A 17321-nucleotide genomic window follows, 5' to 3' on the forward strand; every position below is an offset into this window, starting at 1 on the left:
GTATCCAGGGTAATGTCAGCATACCACCAAGAAGGACCAACCACATCCAACAGGATTAACTGTGGATGCTGTAAGAGGAAGCTGTTTGAAAGGGATTTTCGGGTTCTAACCAGGATTGTATTAAAAAAACATAAAGCCACGGCTGCTCAAATCACGGCAGAAATCAATGTGCACCTCAACTCTCCTGCTTCCACCATAACTGTCCGTCGAGACAATACATTATAAAATAATGTGGTCTCAGTTTTACTGTCTAACTCCTGTTTACTTTCCAAATACAAAATTCCCCAAAATGATCAATTACATTATTATTATAAATTCAGAAAGTGTAAATCATTGTAAAATCCACACACACAGAGCGTCTCCTCAAGTGAAGGCTCATATCAGGTAGATTTGGCTACAGAGTGTCTGAGCTGTCATGGCTGCTCACGCTGCATTATTTAATCTCAGGATTGTACTCCCGCTGTGACAGGCCAAGATCTATCACCAGATCCTACCACAGCCTTGTGAGATATGGCTTTTCATGCCATACCGCTGGTCACATTTGAGGAATCTAGACAATAAATCCTCTAAAAATATTCTGCAGAATAATCAGCGCGTCTCCGGCGTGTCAGGAGGTCGAGCAGGTTTAACTGCGAGTCTATGAATTCTGGGGAGAGCAGGGATGTGGTGAAAATCCTGCTCTCCCATGACAGGCATCAGCATTCTGAGCTGTGTTCTGGTGGCATGATTTTGCCTTCAGTGGGGTTTAGTATGGGTGAGTTGACACACTGTAGCCAGTTGCCCCAGCAAGTGACCTATAAATAACACATACTGTATGGAGAATGTAGCAGAATCTTATTTTCCACTGCATTTCCTGTATGCTACCCTACACTCTCTCTGACAGCTGGAGCTCTGGAGAGGTTAGAAAGTTTGGAAGCTGTGTTGTTATTATAAGGCCTGATACAATAATTACATTACTATTCTAATACTGTAAAGCTTGTATCTTTTAGCTGCAGGCTCTGCCATTCACTTATTATCTGTAACAGAGAAAAACTGTTTGAAAGCTGTGTTAAAAAAAGCTCTAAGAGACCACTTAAAAATGATTTTTTTTTATTTCACCAAACCTCTGGAATATAATCAAGAAGAAAATAGATGATAACAAGCCATCAAACCAACAGCTACACCAGGAGTGGCATAAAGTTATTCAAAAGCAGTGTGTAAGACTGGTGGAGGAGAACATGCCAAGATGAATAAAAACTGTGATTAAAAACCTGGATTATTCCAACAAATATTGATTTCTGAACTCTGAACTTAAAACTTTATGAATATTACATTGTTTTCTTTGCATTATTTGAGATCTGAATAGTTATTTCAGCCATTTCTCATTTTCTGCAAATAAATGCTCTAAATGAAAATATTTTTACTTGAAATTTGGGAGTAATGTTGTCCATAATTTATAGAATAAAACCACAATGTTTATTTTACTCAAACATAAATATATAAATAGCAAAATCAGAGAAACTGATTCAGAAACTGAAGTGGTCTCTTAATTTTTTCCAGAGCTGTATATTTTTATGGAAGCCCATTTCCGCCACCTGAAGAAAAAAAAACGTCCTCAACTAAGTCATAATTATGAGATAGAAAAGTCATAATTATGGGATAGTAAGTCATAATTATGAGACAGTAAGTCATAATTATGAGATAGTAAGTCATAATTATGAGATACTAAGTCATAATTATGAGATAAAAAAGTCATAATTATGAGATAGTAAGTCATAATTATGAGATAGAAAGTCATAATTATGAGATACTAAGTCATAATTATGAGATAGTAAGTCATAATTATGAGATAGAAAAGTCATAATTATGGGATAGTAAGTCATAATTATGAGATAGTAAGTCATAATTATGAGATAGTAAGTCATTGTTATGAGATAAAAAAGTCATAATTATGAGATAGTAAGTCATATTTATGAGATAAAAAGTCATCTCATAATTATGACTTTCTATCTCATAATTATGACTTTCTATCTCATAATTATGACTTACTATCCCATAATTATGACTTTTCTATCTCATAATTATGACTTAGTTGAGGACGTTTTTTTTCTTCAGGTGGCGGAAATGGGCTTTCATATTTTTGTGTTGCTTTCCAAAAAAAAAAAAAAAACTATTACAAAACTCTTCACCCGTAACCTTTTTAATATGAATACAATCAAACCAACAAAACACAATGAAATTACTTTAGAAGTGCTTTTCTATTCAAATAATGAATTTACTTAAGTAGTGCTATTCTTATCATGGATGTACCTCAGCAGTGCACCTCCGTTCATAAATGTACCTCAGTAGTACTGCTCAAGTCAAATCTGAATAAAATTTACACAGAGAGAACCTTCAGTAAACTAACAGCTGCTAAAGCTAAGTTAAATCATCTGATAATCTTATATATTTCAGCTGGAAAAACAGCCAGTGTGTGAAAGGGTAATGAATCATTGTGTAATAAGTGATGCTTAATACTTTACTTTGTTTGATTTGTATGAGTATAGTGTACAAATAATTTGAAACTATTTTTTAAACTATTTCTAATTTTTATTTTTCTTTCAGCTCAAACCTGCCACCTCTGTCACTCACTCTCCACTCATACCAATTATATATTTTTTCTATTTTTTTCATACATCCAAGCCAAGAAACATTAAGAAACTTTCCAGTTTGGAGATGTATGCTGTGAGGCAATGCCTATTTTCTTGTTTAGTTGTTTTACTTCTTTGTTTGTACCTGTTTTGGGCTCCACTGAGAAATATGGCTGTCCCTCCAGAATGCTGTACACAACTCTTGCACTGTTTCCATATGTGGGGTCGTCTGCATCCGTTGCTTTCACCTCCACCACAGATGTACCTGAAAACAAACAATATCATCAGTATTATATAATAGATTTTGACAAGCCTAAACCTCATGTACAAATTTAACAAGCAAGTCTAAACCTCATGTACAAACTTCACATGCCTTAATCCCACAAACACAATTCACAAGCTTAAATCTGACATAGAATTTTACTTACACATTTTACATGTATATTCAGAATAAAATTTCTTAAGCCTAAATCTCGTGTACAATTTTACAAGCCTCAATATCATGTACAAACTTCACAAGCCTAAATCTTTCGAATAAATTGCACAAAACTAAACCTTATGTGCAAATTTCACAAGCCTAAATCTAACATATAAATTTCACAAGCATAAATCTCACAAACAAATTTCTCAAGCACAAATTTCATAAACAAATTTCACAAGTATAAATCTTATGTACAAATTTAACAAGCCATAATTTCATAAACTAATTTCACAAGTATAAGTGTCACATATAAAATTCACAAGCGTAAATATCACAAACTAATTTCGCAAGTCTGGATTTCACAAATACTTTCACAAGCATAGGTGTCACAAACAAATCTTGGTCAAGATTTTACATACAATTTCAAAAGCATAAATCTTACAAACACATTTCACAAGCATAAATCTCACAAATGTCACAAGCATAAATTTCACAAAATTCACAAGCATAAACCTAAAAAAACAAATTTCATAAGCCTAAATCTCAAATTCTACAAGCATAAATGTCTCCAACAATTTCCCAAGCATAAATCTCAAATCTGATGAACAATTTCACAGGTCGAAATCTCACATACAAACCTTACAAGTCTAAATATCACATACAATTTCACGTATAAACTTCACAAGCTTAAATGTCACATACAATTTTACAAGCCTAAATCACACATAAACTATGCAAGCATAAATCGCATGTCCTCCACCCCCCCCACCCCCCCTTTTTTTGGTATTAATTTTCTCATAATGCTGCAAATGAACTAGGCCAATAAGCAGGCAGGCAGTTTCTTGTGTGGAGCGTGCTTTATTTTTCATTCTCATCCTGATTTTTTCCATGTGTTGGATAGAAAACTCAGTCATGCGAAAGTAAGAAAAAGCACACAGGGACACACTGAGTGAATCCAAAAGCAGACAATACCCCTCGCCAGAATGAGGCTGTCTGCAGACTTCCGCTCGGTTTTATTGAATCTGCTGCCTTTTCAGTCCTGCTGTTGTGTACTTTCACTACTGTCATGTCACTCTGTTTGTTCATTGTTCTATTCACGCCACCCAACGCCTAGGTAGTTTTCTTTATCAGTCCACAGTCACGGGCTTTATGTCATTTTTCTGAATGTAATCCTTTCTTCGCTGAACAGCATGCCCCTCTCTCTTGCTAGCGCTGGATCCATATGTGAGAACTCGGCCTTTAGAACTGTTACGCAGCTGTCTGCGCTCTGGAACGACACCGCAAAGGAGAGTTTAATGTCGCCCGGCTTGCCGGCTGATATTTCCCAGATAGATTTTATTTAAACTGTAAAATGGCTAATGGAAAGTGCCAGGCCTTCATCTGAGTGCAATTTACGGGCCACTGGCACTCCTCGGAAAAAAGCGTAGATTATCCTTAAACGCGTTTGCTCATAAAATAACTAAATAAGACGTTTGGGGACAAGCCCAGTGCGTGTCAAATCTGCAACCCAAACATCTGGTGGACATTGCTGAAAGCACACCCGCACAAAACATACAGAAAACCTAATGTGGAGGAATGCGGACCCCGGAACAACAAGTTTTACCCGCAATTAAAAGACAGGATGTGATTTAATTCTAAACAGCTTTCAATTTTAACACAAAACCAAGCTGCATTACACGCTACAAGTTATTCAAGTCCAAGTTATGATCAACACTGTGTTAAATTTAATGACACTGAGGGTTCATGTCTGAGTTATGATCAAGACTTCTTGTAAAATTCAAGTCTAATTTACAGCTCTGGAAAGAATTAAGAGACCACTTCAGTTTCTGATTCAGTTTCTCTGATTTTGCTAGGGTAAATGTTTGAGTACAATGAACATTGTTGTTTTATTCTATAAACAACAGACAACATTTCTCCCAAATTCCAAAAAAATATAGTCATTTAGAGCATTTATTTGCAGAAAATGAGAAAAAAAAGGATGCAGAGTTTTCAGACCTCAAATAATATTTATAAAGTTTTAAGAGTTCAGGAATCAATATTTAGTGGAATAACCCTGTTTTTTCACAGTTTTCAGGCATCTTGGCATGTTCTCCTCCACCAGTCTTACACACTGCTTTTGGATACCTTTATGTCTTTACTCCTGGTGCAAAAATTCAAGCAGTTCAGCTTGATTTGATGGCTTGTGATCATCCATCTTCCTCTTGATTATATTCCAGAGGTTTTCACTTTTGTAGAATCAAAGAAACTTATTATTTTTAAGTGGTCTCTTATTTATTTTACAGAGCTGTATGATCAAAACTTTATAATATTGATGTGGTCTCTGTCAAGACCATGGTTTTGTCATAATGAATTCCAAGTCGTTATCAAAACTCTGTAGCATTCTTATTTGAGTGAAAACTTTTGACTATGTAAAATCTAATTTTTGAATCAAGGATAAGCCTTTACACCACTCAAATATTTTTTTATTCAATTTGTTTTATTCAATAATATTTGTCTTTTGAATATTTAACTCTTGGATCTTTTAAAGCCCAGACAGTGTCTCAGGCATCCATCAGTGTATTCATAACCATTTCACATAACAACTTTCTGTGAGTGAGCTTTTAGAGGCATTAAACTCTTCAGATGTCTGATTTCTATCACGCCCACTGTGAGCAATTCTGACTGTAAGTTTCTGTGTTCACACAAAACCACTCAAAATAACTGCGTTTAACTTAACTATTATACAAAAGGTTTAAAAAGGAATGCTTCTTTAGGATCAGAATGATTTTGCTACAAATTAAAAAATATTCAATCAGGTGATTCCACTTTCATGACTCTTTATATTCTATATTCTATCTTCTAGCTAGAGTCACAGAGGACACTCAGTATTAGATACACTGCAGATATTGACAGAAGCTGAAGTGATTCCTGTGAGGCTGAGATTTTCTGCCTGCAAAAAAAACCCTCTCTGCAACTTTAAAAAGTAGTCTCTGCTCTTTAAGTCTCTTTATGCTGCTTTTATATATTCCCTAACATCAGTTCTGTTCCCTTCCCTCATCTGCTGATGCAGTTAAAAAGACACACAGTTGTTTAATAAGTTCCAGAAAATTGGCTATGCTTCAAATATGCCCTTAAACCAGCTGCGCTAGACAGAACTGTACTGGGTATTAATTAGACCTGAACAGAAACACCAGTTGGCTAGTAATATTGATGAAAAGTGGTTTCTGGATGATCTAATTCACTGTTTGATGCTAACTGATTAACTTTGTCATTAGATGGGTAATGCTGTGCTAGGTGTTGATTAGCTGGTTAATTATCCCTTTAGTTTGGTATTGCTATTCTAGACGCTAACTCATGAATTGTATCTTTAGCTGGATGATGCTGTGGTAGATGCTAGGTGGTTAGCTAACTGTGGAATTGTAGCTAGCTGTAGCTAAATAATAATATCACTTTAGTTGGGTAATCCTGTGCAAGATTCTAGCTGATTAACTGTATCTTTAGATGGGTAATGCTATTCTAGACACTAGCTCCTGAATTGTATCTTTAGCTAGATGATGCTGTGGTAGATGCTAGGTAGGGGTGTCACGATTCTCTAAATCCTCGATTCGATTTCATTTTCGATTTGAGGGTCACGATTCGATTCGATTCTCGATTTTCTTGTTTTTTTTCTTGTTATTATTTTATGCCTCATAAAATTTAAATAATATATTTATTATTATTATTATTATTATAAATATTATAAATATTATTATTATTATTTATTAAGATATATATGGTAGGGGTGTCACGATCTCGATATTTTATCGAAATCGAATCGAAATGAGGTCACGATCTCGAGTATCGAAGTCAAAAAGAGGATCGACGATCCCTCCCGCGCGCGCTACGCAAATAGCGCAGCGCGCTACGCAAATGGCGCGGCACCAACACAGCGCATCCTATTCATTTAAATAGAGATAGCCACTGCATGAGCGCAGTCGGCGGGAGTGTGATCACTGTTTTTATCTGTCCAACGGGGGAGGGGGGGCGGGGGTTGGGCGCGCAGGTTTTGTATCTGTATCTAACGGAGGGGTGGGTGCGCGCAGGTGAGAGCGTGTGAACTCGCTGAAATGCGTGTGTCAGTGTGACTTGAGAACACTGACTATAGATCACAGTGAGGTGGATTAAAAATCTTAAACTTATAATTGACTACACCTGTTGCTTTCCATTGAATTAAAAAAACATCTTTCTCTCAGATAAAGTAAACACAAGCGTGTTTTTGACTAAAATAAAAGCTTTTCAGGAGAGATATAAGTTATGTGTAAATATTTATAAGACAATACCCACATCACTTATCTAACCAGCCTGTACTGATTTCTGCCCCCCAATAATGCTTTCAATAACCTCTTGTAACCCCTGGGAGCCAGGGGTTACACTCTAATAGCCTTTAATAGTCTTCAGTAGCCTTTAAAAGACTTACCTGGCGGCCGTGGTGTGTCCACTAAACTCCGTAGTTATAAACATCCTGAGGTTAGCAGCGCGCTAACTGACCTGTTTATAATGTAATCCGAGCAGTGCCTCCGTGTCGGCTGTTCTAACCTGCTGCTGTTAGCTGCTTGGGCTGAAAGATGAACTGTAGTGAGCTGTATTATCCGGTTAGTGGGGTTAAAACCTTTATTTGTTTACAGAAACAGTAAAAACGGACTGGCTGAGCTCTGTAGCCCGTGGCTGGGCTGTACTGAAGTAGTGACTGAGTGAAGAGAGCGGGGCTTGTGCTGCTGCTGCTAGTGGTTGGATGAAGAACTGCAGCTTCATGTAATGAGCAGTTTCACCAGCCATCCACACACAGCTCTGATAAACTGCTTGTTTTAATAGTGCACACTGTTGCTACCAAAAAAAGTCACTAGATGGCATTACCATATTTATAATATTTATAATAATAATAATAATAATAATAATAATAATAATAAATATATTATTTAAATTTTATGAGGCATAAAATAATAACAAGAAAAAAAAACAAGAAAATCGAGAATCGAATCGAATCGTGACCCTCAAATCGAAAATGAAATCGAATCGAGGATTTAGAGAATCGTGACACCCCTAATATATGGTAATGCCATCTAGTGACTTTTTTTGGTAGCAACAGTGTGCACTATTAAAACAAGCAGTTTATCAGAGCTGTGTGTGGATGGCTGGTGAAACTGCTCATTACATGAAGCTGCAGTTCTTCATCCAACCACTAGCAGCAGCAGCACAAGCCCCGCTCTCTTCACTCAGTCACTACTTCAGTACAGCCCAGCCACGGGCTACAGAGCTCAGCCAGTCCGTTTTTACTGTTTCTGTAAACAAATAAAGGTTTTAACCCCACTAACCGGATAATACAGCTCACTACAGTTCATCTTTCAGCCCAAGCAGCTAACAGCAGCAGGTTAGAACAGCCGACACGGAGGCACTGCTCGGATTACATTATGAACAGGTCAGTTAGCGCGCTGCTAACCTCAGGATGTTTATAACTACGGAGTTTAGTGGACACACCACGGCCGCCAGGTAAGTCTTTTAAAGGCTACTGAAGACTATTAAAGGCTATTAGAGTGTAACCCCTGGCTCCCAGGGGTTACAAGAGGTTATTGAAAGCATTATTGGGGGGCAGAAATCAGTACAGGCTGGTTAGATAAGTGATGTGGGTATTGTCTTATAAATATTTACACATAACTTATATCTCTCCTGAAAAGCTTTTATTTTAGTCAAAAACACGCTTGTGTTTACTTTATCTGAGAGAAAGATGTTTTTTTAATTCAATGGAAAGCAACAGGTGTAGTCAATTATAAGTTTAAGATTTTTAATCCACCTCACTGTGATCTATAGTCAGTGTTCTCAAGTCACACTGACACACGCATTTCAGCGAGTTCACACGCTCTCACCTGCGCGCACCCACCCCTCCGTTAGATACAGATACAAAACCTGCGCGCCCAACCCCCGCCCCCCCTCCCCCGTTGGACAGATAAAAACAGTGATCACACTCCCGCCGACTGCGCTCATGCAGTGGCTATCTCTATTTAAATGAATAGGATGCGCTGTGTTGGTGCCGCGCCATTTGCGTAGCGCGCTGCGCTATTTGCGTAGCGCGCGCGGGAGGGATCGTCGATCCTCTTTTTGACTTCGATACTCGAGATCGTGACCTCATTTCGATTCGATTTCGATAAAATATCGAGATCGTGACACCCCTAATGCTAGGTGGTTAGCTAATTGTGTAATTGTAGCTAGCTGTAGCTAAATAATAATGACACGTTAGTTGAGTAATCCTGAGCAAGATGCTAGCTGATTAACTGTATATTTAGATGGGTAATGTTATTCTAGACACTAGATCATGAATTGTCTAATTATAGCTAGTTATTGCTGAGCTATTGTATCTGTAGTTTGGTGCAGCTATTCTAGATGTTAGCTGGTTAGCTAAATGTATATTTATAGCTAGTTATAGCTAAATAATTGTATCTTTAGTTGGGTTAACCGTATATTTAGATTGGTAATGCTGTGGTAGATGTTTACCACAACTGTAGCTAGGTGTAGCTAAACAATTGTATGTTTAGTTTGGTTAAGCTATTCTAGATGCTAGCTGGTTCGCTAATTGTCTAATTAGACCTAGTTATAGCTGAGTAAGTGTGTATATATTTTTTGAGCTAATGAACTGTATCTTTAGACAGGCAATGCTATGGTATATGGTATACTACCACAGTTGTAGCTAGGTGTAAGTAAATATGTGTATATTTAGATGGTTAAAGCTATTCTAGATGCTAGCTGGTTAGCTAATTGTGTAACTATAGCTAGTTGTAGCTGAGTAATTTTGTATTTAGTTTGGTAAAGCTATTCTAGATGCTAGCTGCTTAGCTTATTGTCTAATTATAGGTATTCGTAGCTGAGTAATTGTATATTAACTTGGTAATGCTATTTAAGATGCTAGCTGGTTAGCTAATTGTGTAATTATAGCTAGTTATAGCTGAGTAATTGTATCTTAAGTTGGGTAATGCTTTTCTAGATGCTAGCTGATTAATTAAAACTTTAGTTGGGTAATGATTCTAGTTGTAACTGACTCATTGCATTGTGTTAATTGTAGTTTGTTTAATTTCTCTTTATTTGAGCAAAGCTGTGCTAGATGCTAGCTGGCTAATTCTATGTTTAGTTGGGTAATGCTATGTTAGCTGCCAGTAAGTAAAATATTTGTATTAATAATAAAAAAAAAAAAAATCAGCTAAAGACCAGCTTTTGCTCTTAGCTGGTTTGAGGAGGTCTAAGCTGATGGTTGGGGCAGTCGAAATGCTGGTCATCCAGATTAAGTTTAAACTCGTTCAATTTTACTTACAATTTTTTTGTATTTTTATTATCAGTAGGCTAGGTAATGCCATTCTAAATGCTAGCTGGTCATGCTTTATTTGCTAGCTGGCTAATGGGCTAATGCTTTTTTCTAGTTGTTAAATTCTCTTTGTTGTTGGTTAATTCTCTTTTTAACTAGTTAGCTATGTAGCTTGTTGCTACATCCAATATTGCTTTTAGCTCACTAATGTCATGCTACAGTATGTTTATACTGTATTTGTGAACAGAGAAGGCTAATTCTAGTCCCATTCGAATGACCATGCTGCTAATCTAATAACTCACACACCAGTAAGCAGCTCGTTTTCAGCTGCTAATAGAATTTAATTAGCGAGAGAAAAAAAAAATCCAGGCTGCAGACCTTGACGTCACGTGGTCCAGCCGGTTGACCCGACAATAACGGTTTAATGCGGCTGTGCTCACGTCTTAATAAAGTCATAATGTGTGAAAAATGAGCAGGCAAGGCTGTTATCATTAGCATCTGCTACAAATTTACACTCCTAGAAGTCAAAAGTGAGAGAAAGAGATGCGTCCAGGTGCCACGAAGGTCCGCGGCCGCAAACAATCTCCTGCTTCTTAATTACCAAATTAAATTAATCATTTTCTCATTAATCAAGTCCATTCATCACCACTCAGCCGCTAATGATTTTAAATTGATCTGTAACGCAGTCGATGAGAAACGGGGTCGCGTGCATTCGCAGAGGCTAATGGCTTTGCTCTCAGGTTGTGGACAGACACTGGTGGCCAGCATGTTAATTGCTCTTATAAAACTGCGTGTCAACTCTCTCCTCCTGATTGTCAGCCATTATACACGCCGCACGGTCAAACAGTGGCAAACAAACGGCTCCTTGCAGCCGGAGAACGTGTAAATATTGTCTGTCCTGTGATTGATTCACTGGGGTTTATATCAGCAGGCTGAGGTTCATCAGTCTGTGGGGTGAGCTGAAGGTACGTAAAATAAATAAATGCTTATTTCTCACGGAAATGGCACAGCGCCAATTAACCCAGACATTCCTGTCAATGACAAACGCGCATTCCGTTCAGACGTACTGAATTAATCATTTAAGCAAATTGACAAAACTGTCCAGTCAGAGACAAGATCAGGGACACTGCTAGCGAGCTGGCAGTAATGTCAACAGACTGAAGTTACTCTCTTCCCTGTGTTGGCTGATGTAATAAGGTCAGTTATTACTTTTCAAGGGAAGCATAATGACAAAATAACTATCAAACTGAATGGAGTGAAACCGAGCTGAACTGTTCATACAATATTCCTTAGCTACTGTTGCTAGGTTGGACGAAAAAAACGTTTTTTTTTTTTTATAGATTACTGTTGAAAAATCAATAGTAGATAGAATCAACAGCGCACAGGTAAATTGTATACCTTCAAGACTTTTATAAGATCAAAATGATGTTTTCAAAATAAGAAGGAACTCACACATACAGTGACATGAAAAAAACAACATGACATTTTTTTGTCATATTGATATTTTTACAATTATCAAACAAACTTTAATACCAGATAAAGATAAGCTAAAGTAAGTAAATATAAAAAGCACCTTTCAAATGATCATTTCATTTATTAAAGAAAAAAAATCTATCCAAACCAATCTAGCCCTGTGTAAAATAGTATATTTGGCCCCTAAACCTAATAATAACTGGGTTGTGCTTCTTTAGTCTTTTTACATATCTGGCCCACTCTTCTTTTGTAGAATTGTTTTAATTCAGCCTCATTGGAATGTCCCAAAGTCTTAGAAATGATTTTGTAACCTTTTCTAAACTGACAGATGTTAATGATTTTGTTTTCTCATCTGTTTTTGATGTTCTTAAGATTAGGGCATAATGTTTTGCTTTTTGAGATCTCTGCTTTTTGATATCTGCTTCAGACAGGTTGTATTTAAGTGATTTCTTTCTCTACAGGTCTGGCAGTAATCAGATCTGGTTGTTGTTAGTGAAACTGAAATTAACTTTCCAAAAAGTGTGATTAATCACAGTTCATTTATGGGGTTAGATTGGTTTAGATTTAGTTTTTTCAATAAATAAAATCATCTTTTAAAATCTTTGAAAAATATAAGTATAACAAAAATACAAAACAAAATAAATCTGTAAGGAGCAAATACTCTTCCACACCACTGTATGTGTACATGGTGGTCCTCATTTAAAACATAGAATTTATTAGTAAAGAGATGATCAATGATCAAGAAAAAAACATAAATGCATTTGTCAGCTAAATGGAAGTAATGTGATATGAACTGAAATTAAGTATTCAAGTAAACTAAACTATACTGGAACTTAACCAGGTTAAAATCAACCAGGTTACGTTGTGAAGGCAGGGGGGCGTTTGCTGTCAAGGTGGCCGTCCTGCCAAGATATTGCTGCGGGAAACCCTGGATAAGAATGATTCAAGTTCAAGCAATGCATAATAGTGGGTTCCATCAATTTAGATGTGACCTTCCATTTCTGTGTTTGTTTATTCTTAAATCCACAGGATTATGTGTGTATATACGTCAAAGTGGACAGTGCAGTGGGTGGCAAGTATGTTGACTGGCAGCTTCTGGTTACAATTCACTGTACAAACAGACAAGCAACCCTGGCAGAAATCACATCTACATTCAATACAGGAGACATATATGTACAGCTTTGGAAAAAATTAAGAGACCACTTCAGTTTCTGAATCAGTTTCTCTGATTTTGCTATTTATAAGTATATGTTTGAGTAAAATTAACATTGCTGTTTTATTTTATAAACTACGGACAACATTTCTCTCCAAATTCCAAATAAAAATATTGTCATTTAGAGGATGTATTTGCGGAAAATGAGAAATTGCTAAAATAAAAAAAAGATGCAGAGCTTTCAGACCTCAAATAATGCAAAGAAAACGAGTTCATATTCATAAAGTTCTAAGAGTTCAGAAATCAATATTTGGTGAATTAACCCTGTTTTTTAATCACAGTTTTTATGCATCTTGGCATGCTTTCCTCCACCAGTCTTACACACTGCTTTTGGATAACTTTATGCTGCTTTACTCCTGGTGCAAAAATTCATGCAGTTCAGTTTGGTTTGGTGGCTTGTGATCATCCATCTTCCTCTTGATTATATTCCAGAGGTTTTCAATTTGGTAAAAATCAAAGAAACTCATCATTTTTAAGTGGTCTCTTATTGTTTTTCCAGAGCTGTATATACACACATAACCTACAGATCACTGAAATGTTCTTTAGCTTCCACTGGGACATGGCAAAAGTCATGGGACACAAGTAGTGCTCAAGTAGTTTAGATGAAAATAAATTAACTTAACTGAACGGTACTAAACTAAGTTAACCCGGCATGTGCTGAGCTAAACTGAACTGAACTGAACTGAATACAATTTTGCAGACAAGCACTTTGTCTTATTAACAGCCTACTACTATAAATGAAATTCTACAAAAACATGCTGTACATAAAAAGAAACTCAACGCCAATTCATCAGCTGAAACATGAAATATCCGGAAGTGATGAGTCACGCCCTCATTACAGTTACGCTCACTCACCCACGGGAGACATCTCGGGCACGTAGGCCTGATAGGGGCCGTCTGGGAACTTGGGCTCGTTGTCGTTAATGTCCTGGACCTTGATGACGAACTCGGACTCGGGCTCCACGGGCAGGTTGGTGGCGCGGTCGCGGGCCTGCGCTCGCAGGGTGTAGTAGGCCTGCTCCTCCCGGTCCAGACGCTTAGTGGCGTGGATGTCCCCCGTGTTTTCATCAATAGTGAAAATGGACGTGGCCCCTTCGCCGTTAAGCACGTACTTTACCCTGCCTTCACCTTTATCCACGTCTGAGTGCAGCTGCAGAGAGAAGAAAACAGAGGACATTTATATTTTTTTCTGTCTGTTTTTATTTTAAGAGATCGTTGTTTTGGACATCCATTTTTTTTATATGATTTTACACAAATGCCCACTTTATTAGGCATTTCAAAATAACAAAATAACACTGAGATCTGAAGTGAACTGAGGTTAACTGAACTGACCCAAACTGAACTTTACTAAACTGAATTGAACTGTACTGTACTGAATTCAAAAGTGTTGATTACAGGGTCATCTCAAAAAAATTTAATATCTTTGAAAAGTTACTTTATTTCAGTAATTCAGTTCAAAATGTGAAACTCATATATTACATAGATGTATGACACACAGAGTGGTCTATTTTAAGCCTTTATTTATTTTATTGTTGATGATTATGGCTTATAGCCAATAAAACCCCAAAAATCAGTGTCTCAGAAAATTTGAATATTATATAAGTGAATTTATCTAGTTTCAAAGCAATAAATCTTATTTCTTGCTCTGATAAGAATTTTTACACTTACTTAAGCATTGAAAATGTAATTTTCAATGTGATTGTTTTACTTATTTTAGGAACAATTATCTGATTCAGTCTTACTTAGAAATTTCATTGCATTATTTTAAGTAATTTGAACTCAAAATAAACAGAAAAAAGTCACCAGTCAAGTTATTCTGATACTTAAAAATTTAAGCTAGAAAATAAAATATTTTTGCTTGATTTGAGTCTTACTTCACTCATTCAGATTTTTTTTGCCTAATTTAAGCATTTATGTCACAATTTAAATTAATTGTATCTAGTTTTTGCCAATGGATTTGTTGAAGTGTATTCCATTCTAAAAGTGGAATTTTTTGTAAAATGACCAAAATCTGACATTTTGTGTGCCGGAAAGAGTTAATGTTCCCACGTTCCCATGAGAATAGCGTCCATATTTAATCCTGTCAGTCGCCCAGACGAAATAAACTCTCTGACCGTCCTTGGCATTATTTCTAAACTGTCTGCTGTAAATATTACGTAAAAGGCACTTTTTAAACAGCTCTGTTTATTTGTGGTGGAGAACCACTAAAGACCATTTCTGAAAGCCCTTGTTTTTTCTCTTATACTCAGGGGCGTCTTTATCACTGTATTTAAATGCATGAAGAAAAAAAAATCATGCTGGTGGAAAGTCCCATATGATTTCTGCTGCATTGTACAGAAAAACCAATAATGGCCACTTTTATTCACAGTCTCCACACACACACACACGCACACACACACAAACACAAGCATCTGCTGACTAATAAGTAACTTCTACGTCTTTTTTTTGCTTCTCTTTGTATCACGCAGCAGTGAGTTTATTGACTTGTTTATTTCTGCATTTGAGCTGAAATGCTGCTTTCACCGAGCACAGACACTACACACTGTGTGGTTCTCCATCAGGCAGGCGTATTTGCTTGTTTCTGAAAAGATGTTAGTCAGTGTCAGTGATGTTATGTGTGTTAGAGATGACTGTCAATACAATACAGTAGGGGTGAGTTTTAAAAATTGATCTTCTATTTGAATGATCCAATATTGATTCATATAAACCCGAATCGATCTTTAGAATTAGCCCGTTTTCAGGGGCGCCGAGTGGACCAGCGGTCTAAAGTGCTGCCACTGTTAGTGGGAGGTCGCAGGTTCAAGCTGCCGGCGCTCAGAGGGAGCGCAATTGGCCCTGCTCCCTCCGGGTGGGTAGATGGCGCTCTCTCCTCACATCACTCCGAGGGTGATGTCCACAGCACAGGGCGTCTGTGAGCTGATGTATCAGAATCGAGTCCATGCGCTTTCCTCCGAGTGCACTGTGATGCTACTCGGCAATGCTGCATTAGCAGCAGCTTGAAAAGAGGCGATGGCTGACTTCACATGTATCTGAGGAAGCATGTGCTAGTCTTCACCCTCCTGGTGTGTTGGGGCATCATTTGTGATAGGGGGAGCCCTAATGAGCGGGTTTGGTAATTGGCCGTGTAAATTAGGGAGAAAACGGGAAAATAAAAAAAAGAATCCGCCCATTTTTTCCCGTATATGCGTACAGTTTTAACGTCTCGCGTTTTATCTAGCAAGAACATCCTTTTTTGAGCACCGCCCTCTGGCTGGGGTGATCAGTTAAGCAGTGAAGGCGCCCAAAATATGGCACTGCTGGGGAGCATCTGTATTTACACACGCTGCTGCATGTGTTTATTAAACTAGTACATTTAACACTGTTTTAAGTTGTTTTCCATTAATGTTTCCACCTCTTAACATTATTTATTTAGCTTGTTGTGTTTTTATTGTCACTTTGCTTACTGTAGTATCACATCTGAACACTTTTATTTGCAAATAAAATATTTTTTTATGAAGCATGTTGTGTTTTTGTATCATGTTACTAAAATGTCAGTATATATAAGTCCATACAGCGTTAATGAAAAACGATGTCTTCCAAAGCCTCATTAATGTTCCGGAAGCACGTTTTGTCTTACCCACACGTGAACATTTGAGTAAAGTGGTCATTCCACACCTGTATAGAGATGTGAAGCACGGTGTCACAAACAACTAAGCTACATTAGCCCTCCTGTTATGTACAACCACCCTATGCAAAAACTAAAAGTAAAAGAACATTGTTTCAATGTTATTTAGAACCATGGTGTTTTATATGTTGGTCTTTCAAAAGTAAAACAAGTAATAAAGTAGTGAAACATAAAAAAAAAAGTTTGAATGTATTTTTTTAAGAAAAATGAGTGAATTATCCTAATTAAAGCATTACCTGTTAGATGAAATGAAACATTCATCTGAAATGCAGCTTCTCAGGTTGCCATTATGGATTAATTGGAATGTGATTTCTGGAAGTATTGCTGAGCCCATACAGTGATTTCCAGGGAAAAGCCCATTTCAGCTTCTTATCATAAAGAATCTGAATATTGCTTCCAATTTTCCAGACTGGTGATTATCAGGCTAATTCTGATCATTAGTCTGCAGTAACTGTTTTTCTGTTTTCAGTGTTTTGTTTTAGTGTTAGCGCTCAGTAGAACTAATTACTGGTGTGTGTAAACATTAATAAAGAAATCTGACAGAGAAAATCTTGTCGACTTGCAGCTCCTGGGTGTGAGATCTGCTAAACAGTTTAATTATAAAGTACTGAAACAGTCAGTCAGAATGAAATCTG

At 37.0% G+C, this 17321-nt stretch overlaps 1 protein-coding gene across 1 annotated transcript in view; it reads right to left on the minus strand.

Annotated features, from left to right (window-relative positions):
* Positions 1-17321, minus strand: part of cdh7a (cadherin 7a) — a 142973-nt gene that overhangs the window by 78771 nt on the left and 46881 nt on the right. The window contains 2 exon segments of the mRNA XM_049478526.1: positions 2755-2874; positions 13878-14172. Of these exon segments, the coding sequence (XP_049334483.1) occupies positions 2755-2874; positions 13878-14172 (415 nt within the window).

Source organism: Astyanax mexicanus, chromosome 4, assembly GCF_023375975.1.
Source record: "Astyanax mexicanus isolate ESR-SI-001 chromosome 4, AstMex3_surface, whole genome shotgun sequence".
Classification (NCBI taxonomy): domain Eukaryota; kingdom Metazoa; phylum Chordata; class Actinopteri; order Characiformes; family Acestrorhamphidae; genus Astyanax; species Astyanax mexicanus.